General features: G+C 42.5%; 1 protein-coding gene across 2 annotated transcripts in view; it reads right to left on the reverse strand.

Moving 5' to 3' along the window:
• Positions 1–17,230, reverse strand: part of HEMGN (hemogen) — a 42,801-nt gene extending 25,571 nt beyond the window's left edge. The window contains exons 1-2 of one of the 2 annotated variants that reach the window (XM_033431180.2): positions 12,680–17,230; positions 8,828–8,946 (exon numbers count right to left, since the gene is read on the reverse strand). In XM_033431180.2, the coding sequence (XP_033287071.1) occupies positions 8,828–8,903 (76 nt within the window). In that variant the 5' untranslated portion in view covers positions 8,904–8,946; positions 12,680–17,230. Of the gene's footprint in view, positions 1–8,798; positions 8,947–12,679 lie in introns of both variants that reach the window. The other variant, XM_033431181.2, reaches the window with a different exon arrangement.
• Positions 17,231–17,257: the final 27 nt, after the last annotated feature.

Below are 17,257 nucleotides of genomic sequence, written 5' to 3' on the forward strand. Positions count from 1 at the left end.
GACCTCTGGGGGATCCTGAGACTCTTCCAGGAGGTCCATAAGATCAAAATTATTTTCCTAATAATATTAAGATGTTACTTGGCTTTTTCACAGTATTGAAAGACTTCAAATTATATGACTCAACTTATACGAAATGTCCAAAACAGGCAAATCTATAGAGACAGAAAGCAGATAAGGAGCTGCCCAGGGTGAGGGGAGGCCAGAAGGTGGAGCGACTGCTTAATGGGTACAGGGTTTCCCTCGGGGTGATGAAAATGTTCTGGAACTAAGTAGTGGTGGTGGTTTCATGACTAAATGCTACTGGACTGTGTAATTTTAAATGGTTAAAATGGTGAACTTTATGTTATATAAATTTTACCACAGTAAAAACCAGTCCAAAAATAACTAAATAAAGCATTAAAACGAAAAACAGTAATCTTTTGGAGTTCTGACTACCTGCCCTTTGCTGCAAATACTCCTCTATATCCCAGCTCCTCCCTTACCTCCTCAGAGCAGTCTCTCAGAGCTATCTGAGAGGTTTCGTCCTGGGCTTTCATCCTCAGTTTTGTTAGCCAAATAAAACATAATTCTCAACTTTTAGGTTGTGCATTTCTTCAGTCAACATGACAAAAGAAAAAAATGGCTAATGATATTAAGTAAATGAAAGAGATCCATTCTTATGACTTGTTAAATGTTTCCATATAATTTTTCAGACCTCATAGCATGTTAGGGCTAGGAGAGACCTTGGTTACCTCCTCATGCAAGTTGGAAATAGGGCAGGGGAATTCCAAGGTGATCCTGTGGAAGAAATAGGGATCAGGAGCTAAAGAGGAGAGATCAGGAGTAGGGAACAAAGTCTCCCAGGAGCGGATAGAATGCATAAGATAATAAAGAGAGAAAGGGTAGCTTAAGATGATTATCAACCAGCATTTAGGAAACCCCCTACCCAGAAGAAAGGCCAGAGGAAGGCAAGAGAACTAGGAGATGGGAGAGTCCCAGAGCACGGCAAGATGCCCCAGGGCATGCATTAGCAACCGGGGATACACAGAGTTTCAAATTAAAGCGCACTTCAAAGCTTCCCACAAAAACCAGTTGCAGTGCCTTGTCCCATCCCACCCTGACAGAGCTCCCCAGAGGCAACTACTGCCAACACTTTTAGCTATTTCTTCTGATGTTACCTCATATTTATAGACACATGCTCTGTTCTATGTCTTGGTTTTTCCACTTTAGACATTATCTATTGACTTCATATCATTAGAAGACTAGGATTTAGCTCTCGGCTACCACCTCTGAAAGCCAAGTGGGCACTAGTAAACTGGAAACCAAGTGACCCATCTTAAAGGGAGGCAGCTGCTATTTGGCGGGTTATTGCCAGGGAATGTAGCTCTGCGATGCAGAATGTGTCAAAGTATGTTCATTTGTAAGTAATTAAAACAACCAGAAAACTGACTTAACGATGAAGCTCACACTAAAAGTCCAGGTAATTTAAGCTTCAGGGTTGGTTTGATTCAGCAGAGCACCAGTGTTATCAAAGCTGACCTTGATGTGAGATGGCTAAGGACAAGTCCCAGAGCTCCTTGTCCATATCCAGAGAGATACAGGTCACTTCTGGAAGTCTCTTTCTCAGGAGTCCTAGCAAATCTCTATTAATCTGGATTGAGTCTTATGCCGGTAGGAGATACTATGGGGCTCAGCCCAGGTCCCCTCTTCTGGGGCAACACATCCATCCCTCAGCTGCTGGGAATAGTCTTGCTCTGAGCCTTAGGAAACCACTTCCCCCAAGGTTTTACACCCCCTTCCAGGGTGCAGCCTGAGGCCTGTGACTGGCTGATGTGGGAATACAAATGTCTGGCCCCCTTACTTCAGTTTGGGACAACTCTGAAGGGCCATCCCCATTCCTGAGTTCCTGGGATCAGCTGAGGCTTTGGTTGTAACTACATTGCACCTACTTTGCTGGTCGGCTTCTCTCCACCCCCAACCTTGTCTTCTTCAGGTCCCCATAGGTGTGTGTCCTAAGGACACTCCTCAGTAAGCCTTCTGCATGCAGCTCTCCATCTTGGATTCTGTTTCCAAGGAACCCAGTCTTTAAGCAGTGCTTGTTTCTGAATCAACAAAGGTGACAAAAGGTAGGGCTATGCTGATGAATTAGGACTAGTTTGCATGCCCTGCTCTAGAACCAGGGGTGGGATCACCCTCTCCCAACAGCACATAGGCTGAGCCAGAGAGGATAGGGACTGGAACAAAGCCTTGAATTGTTTACTAAAAAGGGAAGAATCATATTGGGGAGGCAGCTGCACAGACCTTTTGATCTTTCCAGAAAAGTCAGAAACAGTTTATGTAAACAAACAAACAAAAAACTCATGATGTTTTAATGTCAAAAACTAATTGAGATATTTTTAAACACTATTAAGAGCCAACAAGTCATGGTCTAATACTGCCTGCATTTCAGCAGTTTGCAACCTTGGCCAGAGAGAACATAGGTGTAGTTTGTAGCCCCAGAGAGCTAAGCTGGCACTAATAGTGATCATGAAGTCAAGATTTCAGCTCAACCTAAGGAACAGTTTCCTAATGATTTGAGCAAGATGAAAACGGAATGAAGCACCTCAGGAGATGAGTTCCTTGGCAACAAAGGCCATTGTTTTTTTGTTTATTTTTTTTTAATTTATTTATTATTTTTGGCTGTGTTGGGTCTTCGTTTCTGTGCGAGGGCTTTCTCTAGTTGCGGCGAGCGGGGGCCACTCTTCATCCCGGTGCACAGGCCTCTCACTGTCGCGGCCTCTCTTGTTGCGGAGCACAAGCTCCAGATGCACAGGCTCAGTAGTTGTGGCTCACGGGCCTAGTTGCTCCACGGCATGTGGGATCTTCCCAGGCCAGGGCTTGAACCCGTGTCCCCTGCATTGGCAGGCGGATTCTCAACCACTGAGCCACCAGGGAAGCCCCAAAGGCCATTGTTTGAGTCTTGTTAGAATTTGAACTATATGATCTTTGAGTTCCTATTCATTGAATAGGAACTTTATCCATAAAAAGTAGATATCCATATAAAGTGGATCCACTTTATCCATATAGAGTGGATATAACTTTATCCATATAAAGTGCCGTGTATACATAAAATACCACTGATACACCCTTTGGCTAATGTCAGTAGCAAACAGCAATGGGATTGCACCAATGGTTCTACTGAAACACAGCTCAATTTTCTTTTCTGGAAAACACACTCCATTTGACTCATTGCTTCTGGGTACTTCAGTATCAAAGGAAATAAAAGGTGAAAAGAGAAGCATGTGATTCTTTGCCCTGCTCCTGTCTTAGATACAAAAATGTCGCCAGCAAATCCTTTACAGATATCACATTATGAGACCCTCTGTTGCTTAGAAGTTAGCATTATATTCTAGCATGTCAGAGCTGGAAGCATCTCAAAGATCATGCAGTCTAACTCTTTCATTCAATAGAAGACACAGAGAAGAGAAGGAACACACCTGAATGACACAGAAAAGCCAGGACCAGGATCCAGATCTCTTTACTCTCGGAGCAGAGTCCTCTCACTGCAACCCAAAACCCATTTTTTGTCATTAAAGTGAAATAATTTGCTATTGTCAGCTATCCTGGAGTGATAGGACTTCTGGGCTAATGGACCTCAAGATTCTCACAGACAGGAGGTAGCCAGGCTCTGTCCTTTTCAGCAGTCTAGAATGCCTAATCATTTGTAGAGATAGCTTATTTGATTCTGTTTAGGATTTTCTTTTTAAAAGGTAATATGCTCACATGGTTAAAAAAAAAAAAGGTGTTCACTAAAAGTTTAACTCCCACTGCTTCCCCCATCCCTCATACCCCCTCCTACAGGTGATTTCTCTTATTAGTTTCTTGTGAACCATTATAAGAAATTTGAAGTCACTTCCCTTGATTCTCAAAACGATCTGGTAGGGTGGGGATATTTACTCACCTTCATTTCACCTATGAGGAAACTGAGACTTAGGGAGCCTAAGCAAGTGAAAGAATGATAGACTAACCAAGTCCAAACTCAGTGTTCTTTCCGCAATTTCACTATGCCTTTCAATAGCTGCGAGGTGTATATAAAAGGTACAAGTGGGCATGGAAGGCAGGCTGAGCCACTGAATCAGAGCTCCTTAAAATTCCCAACAGGACAGAGCTTGCAGAAGGAGTGACTGGCCCAAGGTGAAAGAGAAGAGGGACCCACCAGGCAGATGTCCACCCGGAAATAGCATTTGTTTCATCCTGCCCCTTCATCCCATACACCTAATCTGTCACAAAGCCCTGTCAAGTTTTCCTGTGAAATATTTATCCCATCTGTTCCTCCCTTTCTCTTTTCACAGCAAAAACTCTGGTGCAAACTTCAGTTACCTCACATTGGGTTATTGTCACAGGCTTTTAATTTGTCTCCTGGTGCACAAATAGCTTCAACCTAAATGAGCATGTATTACATCCAATTTCCATTTATAACATGTGGGTAAATGATGCTGGTCCTTCATAAAGCCTAAATTTTAATCTTTCAACTCCACTCAGTGGAAACAACCTCATTAGTGTGTTAGTAAAAAGGGTCATGTAAAGAAGTCTTGCTCCAGCTCAGAAACAAGGCCGGTCTTGAGAAAGAAGAGACTTGTTAAGAAAATGAATAAATAGCCATGTTATTCATACACTGGAATCGTACTCATCAATAAAAAGAAATGAGTTACTGATGCATTCAACAACCCAGATGAATCTCAAAAATATGTTGAGGGAAAGAAGTCGGACACACGAGAGTACAGGTGTATGATTTCATTCATACGAAGTCCAAGAACGCGCAAAATCGTCTCTTGGGGATATAATTTAGAACAAGTGTTGCCTCTGATGGGGCACTGGAAGGGATACAGGGGGATGCGATAGCAGTGCTTTCTATCTTGAATGGGGTGTTGGTGAACACCTTTGTTAAAACTCACCAACTATATGCTTAACATCTGTGCATTTTACTGTAATTATTCCTCAATTTAAAAGAGAGAGAAAGAGAGAGGAGAAAAAGAGAGTGAGAGGGAGGCCGACCTGCTCAGGCTGTTGTAGAAAGAAGAACGCAGATGTCCAAACACAGTGGCTTCTGAGTGGCCCCCTGCACTCTCTCAACTTCTCTCTAAAACACATCAGAGGGGTGGGAGGGAGGGAGGCGCAAGAGGGAAGAGATATGGGGATATATGTATAGCTGATTCACTTTGTTATAAAGCAGAAACTAACACACCATTGTAAAGCAATTATACTCCAATAAAGATGTTAAAAAAATAAAACACATTTGAAGACATCGGGAAATTAGGAATCCCCCAACACTGTACAAAATCTGACAGAAATGTAATGTCAGAGTCTTGGCAACATCTCTACCCTTATAAAGTGCACGTTGCAGCTGTATGAAGAAAATCCAACCCAATTTTGAGCCCCTATCACACCCACATCCATCCCAGGAGCAGAGTGCCCCAGAAAAGGCGTGAAGGCCCTTGGCCCCTCCCACACCGTCTGTCCTCTGCGCTCTGGGGACCTCCAGCCCTTTCGGAATAGATCTCAGGCAGGCAGAACACCTTTTCCCAGCATCCACACCCACTGTCAGGGGCCACCTCTAACAGCTCGCAAGCTTTTTGATTTAAATTTCATTTGTTTCCGAGTAATACAAGTAGAGCGTTTTAAACGCAGAAATAGACTACTACGGAGCTTGTTACCAAAACAGCATGCTCCTGCCTGGCCCCTCCCACTTTCCTCCCTCTTCTCCAGAGACAGCAACTTCAATTCTTTTAGCTGTCGTCTCTGGTGTCTGCCTTCTTTTATATAAATAATGTGGTTATATTACATCCAATGTTTTTTGAACATTAAATATTGACTTCCTACTATGAAAAATAAGGATTTAGCTCTCAGGTCCTCACTCCCACACAGCTTTGACTTCCCACCTCCTTTCAGTGTTGGTTATTTATGTTATGTGACTACATAATGTTTACAGATGAGCCATATAACATATTGTAATTATATTTCTTGTACAACTTTTTATTTTTCCTGGAGTTCAGAATGACCTCTTTTTATTGTTTTCATTTCTCTGTCAAAGCTGCAAAGTCACCTCTCAATGAGGCTGCACAGGAGGTAATCTTCATGTTTATTTTCCAGCATACCTCCTGGAGCCCTTGTCCTCTGTTTCCATCTGTATTGGGTTGTCCTTGAGGCCCACTACAGCTACCCTTAAGGGAGGGTATCCTCCAGTAGCTTCCTGAGAAAGGGTGCGTGGAGGGTTAATATTTTGAGATCTTGAATGTCTGAAAATATTTTTATTCTTCTCTCACTCTTGAATGACAGTTTGGCTGTGTGTTAGGTTCTAAGAGGAGGATCCTTTTCCTCAGAAGGCATCACCTCCACTGTCTTCTAGTTCCCCGTGGTCTATTAAGTCTCACATCATTTTGATTTTTGATTCTTTCATTATGACTTTTTTTTTTTTTTTTTTTGCGGTACGCGGGCCTCTCACTGTCGTGGCCTCTCCCGTTGCGGAGCACAGGCTCCGGACGCACAGGCTCAGCGGCCACGGCTCACGGGCACAGCCGCTCCGCGGCATGTGGGATCTTCCCAGACCGGGGCACGAACCCGTGTCCCCTGCATCGGCAGGCGGACTCTCAACCACTGCGCCACCAGGGAAGCCCTCATTATGACTTTTTTCTCTCTTAGGACACTTTCAGGATCTCTGGTTTTCTGATTTTCATTATAATATGCCTTGATGGGCCATTTCAACCTGGAAATCCAAAGGAATTGTGTTGTATTATTGCTTGATAATTTCATCCTTTACAGCCGTAGGTACTGAAAATACTGGCATTTGGAGGTCTCTCAATGGAAATGCCTGCTTGCTTCCTGATCACCATGGAGTGATACCCACAAGTTTCTAAGACCTATCAGTACATCAGCGCTTCCAGTCATCTGTTTAGCCCCTCTCTCGTAAATATGAACGGACATTCAAGGATGGTCAGATACTCAGGAAAGACTTGTGAAAATTAACAAAAGGAAACCTCACTAAGATGGAGCTGGGAGGCCAGAGGGGGAGCTCTCATGTACATACCACGCAACATCCATAGAGATCCTGACAGGTAGAGACCTACCTTGCATCTCTAGCAAGAAGTGACACTACTATACCACCTTGGGAGGAAGAAAGATTTCTCCTTGCCTGGCAACAGCTCAGCCAGTGAAAGGCCACTATACTTCAAAGTCCCAGTTTCCTCCAATGGACTTTTTGTTTTTAACAGCCACTCCCAATTTCCCCTTCTCTATAAAAGCGTCTCCTTTCTTTTTCTTAACTAGACTTGCATGTGGTTCACCGTAGTTGTGTGTCCTGAGGTGCAATTCTTTGCTGCTCCCAAATAAACTCGTTTTGCTGTTTTATTGTTTTGGGTTAACAGACTCTAACACTAGAGCCAGAAATCTGAGTTAGTAAAAAGGAACTTGGAGAAAATGGAGACAATTCAGATATCAGAATAAAACTTTATCTTCTCAAAGAGAAGAGATGTTACATCAATGAAATAAAAACAGGATGCTATGAAAAATGAATAATTATAGAGACAAAAAAGTGCCCTTGGAAATTATAGCTAAAATAAAAGAAATTTGGTTATCTTAGATGTTCAGTCTTAAACCAGTCACTTTGGACTTCCCTCGTGGCACAGTGGTTAAGAATCCGCCTGCCAATGCAGGGGACATGGGTTCAATCCCTGGGCCGGGAATATCCCACATGCCGCGGAGCAACTAAGCTCATGCACCACAATTACTAAGCCTGCGCTCTAGAGCCTGCGAGCCACAACTACTGAAGCCTGCGTGCCTAGAGCCCGTGCTCTGCAACAAGAGAAGCCACCGCAATGAGAAGCCCGTGCACATCAACGAAAAGTAGCCCCTGCTCACCGCAACTAGAGAAAGCCCACGCACAGCAACGAAGACCCAACGCAGCCAAAAATAAATATTTTTAAAAAATAAAAAATAAACCAGTCACTTTCCTCAGAAAAGAATCCTCCAATCTCCTGCCTTTGGAGATTAGCTATTAGCATTCTGGAACTAAGTCGGGAAAGGGGAGTTGGAGGGGTATCTCGCCATTTGGGATGTAGACTTCCACTTAATTCCCTCCATTTTATTTTTTCTCTCTTTCTTGAACTCTGATTAGTTGGATATTGGACCTCCTGGACTGATCCTTTGATTTTATTTGTCATTTAGTATATTTCATTACCTTTTTGTTCTACTTTCTGGGAAAATTTCCTCAACTTTATCTTTAAATCCTTTTAAGGATTTGGGAGGATGTGGAGATAAGCATATGAGTTAAATCCATCATGACTAACCAGAAATCCTTCTGATATCATTTTACATCTTGACTGATGGTACAGCTGACCCTTGAACAACACAAGGGTTAGGGTTGCCAATCCTCCCTGAAGTTGAAAATCCATGTATAACTTTACAGTTGGCCCTCCACATCCAATCTGCATCCACAGATTCAATGAACCTTATATTGTATAGGACTGTAATTTGTATTTATTGAAAAAAATTCACGTATAAGTGGTCCCCCACAGTACGAACCTGCATTGTTCAAGGGTCAAGCATGGGGATTTCCCTGGCTGTCCAGTGGTTAAGACTCCACACTTCCACTGCAGGGGGCACAGTTTCAACCCCTGGTCAGGGAACTAAGATCCCACACGCCGCATAGTGAGGCCAAAAAAACAAGGGTCAACTGTGTATTCTTCCGGGGAAGAATGATAATAAATAGGGAGGGAGATAATATGGAGGGTAGCATAGGACTAGTGGTGGCACTGTGCATTCTGAAAGGTATGTTCTCTACTTACCTACATGGTTAATGGAGATGCACTCTCACCTGGGCCTGGTGTCCCCAAGTCCAGTGCCGCTCTGAGCCCATGTCTCCAGAGAATAAACTTCTGGTCTTCTGTCATTTGTCCACTGGCTTTCCATTTGCCTAACTCTCCCAGAGGGGTACTGGTGAGATAGAAAAATAAGTGAACAGAGAAGGAGGTCCAGAAATAGACTTAAGAATATGTAAGAACTTAGTATGTGTTAAGGGTCACATTTCATGTTCATTGGGGGAAAGATGATTACTTAACACATGGTGTTGGGACAAGTAGCTAACCATTAAAAATAAAGAAAATTAGACCTTTACTTCAAGGCATACATTAAAATATTAATCTATATAGATTATCGATTTCACATAAAAATGAAACCAGAAGTATCAGATGAAAATATAGGTGAATATTGATATAGTCTTGGGGTGGGGAAGGCTCTCATGACATGAGAGCAATAAACATAAAGATCAATTTTATCCTAAATAAAAATTTGAAATTTTTCTTCATCACCCTCCCCTGTATGTGTGTTTGTGTATGTATATATACATATATAAATAAAATTTTAAAGGCAAACAACAAGTGGGGAAAATAGTTTGAACATGAATGTCAGACTAAGGGTTAATATTCTTAATATATACAGAGCACTTATTAATAAATAATTTTAAAATACCAACAGGACATAAACAGGTAACTTATAAAGGAAAACAAATTCCTTATAAATACCTGAAAAAATATTCAGCCCCATTAGTTATATAAACAAGTACAAATTAGAGATGAGATATCATTGTCATCTTACCTAATTGATAAACATTTTTTACAGTTTTATTGAGATGTAACTCAGTTACCATAAAGTTCACTTCTAAAGTGTACAATTCAGTAGTTTTTAGTATGTTCAGAGAGTTGTGCAACCATCACTACTATCAAATTCCAGAGCATTCCTGTTATCCCAAAAAGAAACCCCATACTCATTAGAAGTCACTCCCTATTACTCCCAGCCCTTGGCGACCACTAATCTATTTTCTGTCTCTATGGATTTGCTTTTTTTAGACATTCCATATAAATGGAGTCATACACTATGTGGTCATCTTGCCTGACTTCTTTCAGCTAACATAATATTTTTAAGGTTCATCCATGTTGAAGCACATATCAGTACTTTATTCCTTCTCATGTCTGAAAAAAATTCCATTGTATGTATATACTACATTTTGTTTATCTATTCTGTTATGGATAAACAACCAAAATGTCCAGTTTATGGACATTTCGGTTGTTTCCAATTTATGACAATTATGAATAATGCTGCTATAAACATTCATGTACAAATTTCATATGGACATACATTTTTATTCTCTTGGGTATATAACTAACAGTGAAACTGCTGGCTCTATGTTTAACTTTTTGAGGAACTGCCAAGCTGTTTTCCACAGCAGCTGCACCATTTTACATTCTCACAAGCAATGCACAAGGGTTCCAATTTTTCCACATCCTCACCAACACTTGTTGTCCATCATTTTAATTATAGACATCCTAGTAAGTGCGAAGTGGTATCTCATTGTGGTTTTGATTATCATTTCCCAAATGCCTAATAACATTAAGCTTCTTTTTGTGCTTATTGGCCATTTGTATATCTTCTTTGGAGAAATGTCTATTCAAATTCTCTGCCCATTTTTAATTGGGTTATTTGTCTTTTTGTTGTTGAGCTCTAATAGTTCTTTATCTATTCTGGATACAAGTCCCTTATTAGATATATGATTCACAAATATTTTCTCTCATTCCATGCATTGTCTTTTCACTTTCTTGATGGTATCATTTGAAGCACAAAAGTTTTAAATTTTGATTAAGTCCAATTTATCTCTTTCTTCTTTGGCTTCTTGTGCTTTTGGTGTCATATCTAAGAAAGCTTTGCCTAATACAAGGTCATGAAGATTTACTCCTAGGTTTCCTGAGTCTTATAGTTCCAGCTCTTGTATTTAAGTCTATGGTCCATTTTTTTTTTTTTTTTTTTTTTGCGGTACGCGGGCCTCTCATTGTTGTGGCCTCTCCCGTTGTGGAGCACAGGCTCCGGACGCGCAGGCTCAGCGGCCATGGCTCACGGGCCCAGCCGCTCCGCAGCATGTGGGATCTTCCCGGACCGGGGCACGAACCCCTGTCCCCTGCATCAGCAAGCGGACGCCCAACCACTGCGCCACCAGGGAAGCCCTATGGTCCATTTTGAGTTAATTTTTATATATGGTGTGAGGCAGAGGTTCAACGTCTTTCTTTTGCATATGGCTATATGAGTCCAAGCACATTTTGTTTAAAAGACTATTCTTTCACATTGAATTGTCTTGGCACCCTTAGGTTTTCAACCTTGACATTAGTTGAAAAATGATTGACAAAGATTTTTAAAAGATAATACCCAGTTTAGGCAAGACTGAGGGGAAGTCTTACACACTGCTAATGGGAGCATAAAAGAGGAACAGCATCTGAAGGGCAATTTGCCATGTATATCCGATTTGAAAAATATGTACTCTGATTCAGGAGTTGTACTTCTAGGCATTTATTTCAAGGAAGATGTTACGTATAATGGCGAACAACTGGAAGTAACCTAAATGTCTATCAGTAGAAGACTAGGTGAATAAATTGTGCTATCATTTCATCTGTACAATGAAATATGATGCAGACTTTAAAAATGATGAAATGATTTATTGACTTGGAGCAATTCCTGTGACCTACTGCTAAGTGAAAAATAAAAGCATGTTACAAAGTGCTCTTTATAGTAGTATTCCACTTTATAATATATTTTACTTATGCATCTACATTCATAGAAATAGCTCACTGTTAACAAAAATGTTAACAGTGGTTGCTGCTAGATAATGGGATTTTGGCTGGCTTGTATTTTCTTCTTTATACTTTTGGTGCATTTTATGTATGTGCTACATGAATATATATTGTCTTTATATTCAGAAAAAGAAAAGCTATTTTCATTTTGTAGAAGAATGTCCTCAAGGAATATATATTGTAAAAGACTATTCAATGGTATGGAAATATTTTCATAATATGTTAACTGAAAAAAGCAGGTTATAGTATCCCACTTAAAATTTTTTTAATGTAATAGACACCATATTTCCTAGGTACTGTGATACTTTTTTTCCACCACTTACTATTTCTGAAATAAAAATGTCTCTTACAATCAATATGAATATTTAATGTAGTGGTTCCCCCCTCCCGGCCTGCCTGAAAAGCTGTTATTAATGAGATGAGGCTTCTGGCAATCTGAGACTTGAGAAAGTGCCATATGTGTGTAGAGAAAAGACTGGAAGAATAGACACCAAAACGTGAGCAGTGTTTAGCTCTGAACTGAGATTTTTCTTTTCTTTTTCTTTCTTCTTCTTTTTCTTTTTTTTTTTTTTCTGGTTAAGTATAGTTTCCAAGTTTTCTGTAGTACGTGCATAAATAAACATAAAGAAATCAGGAAACCGGCTGCCCTGCTTTTCAAGGAAGAAGCAGAGTGTGAGGGTATTTGGGACTTTGGGCCTTTACCAAAATAAGAGACTAGCAAATTAGGGTGCACACAAACCACCTTGCATGCCCACTGAGGGGCCCCTGGCTGGGCAGGAGCTGGCAAAGCAAGCTTGAGAACAGATGGTAGAGTTCGGTCAGCGGGAGCAGGGCTCTTGGATCAATCTTAGTTCTGTGTGGACAAGGAAATCCCTGTGAGGTATGAGTGAGTCCAGATGGCGGGGATGCTGGCTAATTATGGAGGAGAGGGATGTCCAACACCGCGGGGCCACACAGATATTTTCCAGGAGTATGTTCTCAGTTACTCAAGAGAGACCAAGTCCTGCATGAAACAGAAAATGAGTCCACCCTTTTTGAAAGTCAAAACTTACATTGATTAGAGAATTCCCTGGCGGTCCAGTGGTTAGGACTCAGCACTTTCACTGTGGTGGCCTGGGTTCAATCCCTGGTCGGGGAACTAAGATCCCGCCAGCAACTCTGTGCAACCAATAAATAAATAAATAAATAAATAAATAAATAAATAAATAAATAAAACAACTTACATTGGTTTGAGGTGAGCCCATACCTCAGCCAAAAGGGCAAGGTAACTACAGGAGATGAAGGGCATGGAGCAGAAGTGGAAGACTAATGGCCACAGCAGAACTTCGATAACCCCTGAGGAGGCTAGCAAGCTCTGGGCCTCTGCTTAGAAGGGAGGGACTCTGCCTTGCAGCAACTGTGACTGGGGCACAGAGACAGTGCCAGGCACAGCGCCAGGTAGGAGCTTCACCCACAGGATCATGTCTAATCCTCATAACAGTCCCCCGAAATAAGCAGCCTGAGGCTCCTAGAGGTTATGTGATTTGTCCCAAAGCACACAGCCTGTAAGTGATGGAATGGATTCCCACATTACTAGAGTCCATCTCTAAAAAGGGAAAAACATTGAGCAAAGTTAACACTCATATTTGTCATGAGTATTAACTCATTACTTACCATAGTGTTAGCTGGAAAAACAAGTTTCAAGCAAAAATCTTCAATCTGATCCCAATATTGTTTTTTTTTAATCGTGAAACATAATTTTCTTTTTAAATTTTGTGGCTGCGTCACGTGGCATGCGGGTCTTAGTTCACCCACCAGGGATGGAACCCGCGCCCCCTGCAGTGGAAGCGCAGAGTCTTAACCCCTGGACTGCCAGCGAAGTCCCCCCAATATTGTTTTCTTAAAAACTATGTATAATATAGAAAAAAAAAAGCTGCAAGGATATACACCTTAATGGTGGATATGTTTCAATAGTAGGAATCTAATTTTAAAATTTAATATTTTCTTTAGTTTTTTCTTTTTTTTAACTTCCTCTGCACCCCCTCCTTGAGCATGTAAATCTTCTTAAAGCAGAGAAAACAAAAAGGCTTTTCAGAAGCAGTTGTGAGGACTAGTGGATCAAAGTTTTCAGAAGCAGTTGTGAAGACTAGTGGATCAAAGTAATGAGAATGAATTACAGTGAGATTTTAATGACAGAGAAATCCAGGTTCTTACTAGCTATGTGAGTTCCACTTGGCTTTGCTAAGCCTGTTTCCTAAACAATAAAAGGGAATTATAGTCTTGTCCCCGTGAGCTGGTGCCAGGATTAACTGAGATGCAATGTACACAAAAGTCCCAAGCACAGTACTTGGCATAAGGATAGTGTTTAATAAATGTTAAACCCGACTCTTGGTGGTCATAGCTCTTCCTTGCTGCCCCAGGAAGGCCACGCACCTACAGCTGTTTCAGAGAGCAGAACGGAATCTGGCTGTCTTGGCAGGGGCCCCTTACTGGACCTGCAGCTGCCTGCACACCTGACACTTTCCCCTCCTCATTTTTTTTTTACCATCTGGTGACTAACAGGATCTTATTCCTTAACCCATTTTCACCCAACTACTTGCCTTCCTCTCTCCGTTTGTCTCAGTGTCTCAGCTGTTTCTAGGTAATATTTTTGAGTACACGTGACATTATTTCAACATAACACATTTGCAGGGCACCTATGTTCTAAAGATGGCCCCAGGCTCCTGCTCTCCATTCATATCATCCAGAAATATTTGTATGAGCTCAGTCTCGCTGAGAATTTAGATCCTTCAACAACTCCCACGTGTTGCCTAGCTGCTATAACAGGCACACAGACCATACTGTGGAGACTCAGCGGACGGATTTACCAGTGTATGCAAACGTGTATGGGAGAGGAGGGAAAGAATGGAAGTGTTTAATATTTAGAATAATGATTTCTTCACCCCATCTTATGCATCACCTTCATAGACTGTCTTTCTTAAAGAGAAAAGGTGCCGATTCTGGTAAACTGGTTTCAAGACCAGTTAAGCCAATGCCTGAGTGGGCCTGTTTCATCTTCAGATTTGCTGAAGTCTGTTCACAGACACAAAGTTTGTGGAAGGCTCTGATCATCTGATGACGTTGCTGAGGCAGTGGGGTGGAGAGCAGATCCAAGGAGTTACAAACTAGCTCCGAGTGTTCTCAGACATTTTGGAGCTTACTGGAATACACACATTCTGATTAACAAGCAGTTTTAAGGGTCAAAGGAGTGCCAAAACCAGGCATTGTTTGATATCTGTATTACTTATTAGGTAAACATTAACATCAATGGAAGTAAAAGAGATTTACCCATAGTTCAGACTCCCTCACAAACTAAGATGTTTTCGCTTTTCCTTATTCCCTTCCAGTCCTTCAAATCCGTAAATCCAAAATCATGATAATGATTGCAGCTTAGATACAGTTCAATATTCTACTTCTTTCTCACACCCAGATGCATACACAGAATGATGTTAAGTACAGCAATATTCACAACCAGGACAGTTGTGACAACAGCCCCTTCAGGCCTGTGGACTGACAGTCCAGTGGAAGATGTTGGCAGGGCAGTGAGACACACCCTGTTCTGCCTGTGTTATTTATGCCTTTGGCAGTGAAGCCCCTGACAAAGAAGCATGTCACTGGAACACATGCTCTTTGTTCACAGAGGTGCATGCCAGCACCGGCTGTGTCAGAAGGGACAGTGCCGGGTCTGTAGTCTCTCTTCTGGCTCTTTTGCTTTCTTTTTATTTGCTGCACATTGTGGCTATCTTTATTAATTACTTTGTAGCTTAATCTTATAAAACACACATTTATCTTGTGAGTTCTCATACCGTTGAGTTGGTCATAAAGAGAGGACAGGATCCCAAGATTCTGCCCTCTTTCTCCCTAAGGATTGATATCACCTCCCCCACAAGCCACCAGGTTCCCACTTTCTCTAGCACAGAGCTACCACGGCCCAGTCTCCTTCAGCATCTCCCCTTTACCTACGAGATGGCGCCTGCAGCCTCTGTTTGGTATTAAAGCCTCTCTACAATTGTTCCCAACCTACTGTTTCAAAGCAGACCCCCATGCTACGATTTCATTCCACACAGACCGATAGTGTAGCAGAAGAGACACAGGCCTTGGAGTCAGACCCATCTGGGTTTAAACCCTAGCTCCACCTCTTGTTGGCCACACAGCTTCAGTTCCTCATCTGTAAAACGACTAAAATACAATCTACTTCACAGGGTCGTCTGAGCATTAAATTAGAAAGAACGTATTAAGCCCTAAAAGTGGATGCTCAATCATTGCTTGTTAGCTCATGGAACTAATTTGCTAGTTTTCTTGTAAAAGCCTTCATCTCATGGCCCTGCGGTTCTCATAACCTTACAGTTACAGACCTAGTGTAACATCCCGAAGAGCACTTCCCTCATCATTTTCCCGTCACAGAGATGACTGCTGAGACTAACCTTTTAAATACAAGACTCAGGAAACAACATACTAGAAAGGTTCTTTTTTGCCTTTTTCCATAATCCTTCTAAAACTTTTTTGTTTTGACATTTTAATGCATCTGATATTTTAAAAATTGATATAGGTAGTTTTGTTTGCCACTAAATGAACTTAGGTGAAATGGAAGAGTGCAGTCTTTCTTAACTTGAAGAAAACCTTAGGTTAATGCATAGAATTGTAAGTTTTTCTCTCTTCATAAATTGTTCTCAATCTTGGAGCCTCTTGTCCATACTAGAATTAAGATGGTATCTGATTTGACACGTGACGTATTTACTTATTTTAAGCTGAATGTAACATTATTTCTCTGAGGTCTGCAAAGCCGACTTAGTGCTCTAACCCTGTCTCTCAGGGAGCTCTCTGAGCCAGCCCATTACAAAGGCTACCTGCCAATCCCCGAAATGGAGACCATCGAGAATCCACACACCTCACAGGGGTGCCCTTAAAAATAAACGAGATAAAAGTCTTCGAAGAAACTGTAAACTCCGAGGCCCCATTAGAGATGCTAATTGCTGCCTTCGCTAGCCTATATTTAAATGTTAGAAAACCCAGGGAGATTCTCCCGGACTTGGGGATGCTCGGCTCCCCTGTGGCTTGGGCAAGCGGCCGGGGCTGCCGTGTCCCCGCCGGCCACGACGGCCGACTCCGCCCGGTGCCACGCGGTAGAACGCGGGCCCGCCGCGATTCTGCCCCCGACGAGGATCCTCGCAGCACTTCCAGCCCCACACGGTCAAGGGGACGCGGGGCTCGGGCTGTTGGCCCCACACGGTGCGGAGGAGCGGGAGGTGAACCCGAAAGCCCTCGTCCCGCGCTCTCTACAAGTCTCCCGCCTTCGCGGGTGTCGGGAGGGCCAGGCCGAGCCTCCGCGGAAGGACTTGGCCTTAGGTACCCCCTCAGCCAGGCTGTAAAGTCCCCCCTCAGCCCTCCCGGCAAACGTCCAAGCGCGGTCTGGAGACCCGTCTCCGGGCGCGTCGAGGAGGGACCCCGGGGTCTCAGCTTAGCTGCGGGCGGGGAAGCTCCCGAGGCGGGTCTTACATCAGCCACCCCCACGCGCGATCTGAGGGCGGGCGTAAGTCACTCCCGTCCACCCGGCTGCGCTTTTTCCCCCCAGCCTCCGCCTCTCCCGCCGCGCCTCTCCCCGCCCCGTCCTT

This window comes from Orcinus orca, chromosome 6 (assembly GCF_937001465.1).
Source record: "Orcinus orca chromosome 6, mOrcOrc1.1, whole genome shotgun sequence".
Lineage (NCBI taxonomy): Eukaryota > Metazoa > Chordata > Mammalia > Artiodactyla > Delphinidae > Orcinus > Orcinus orca.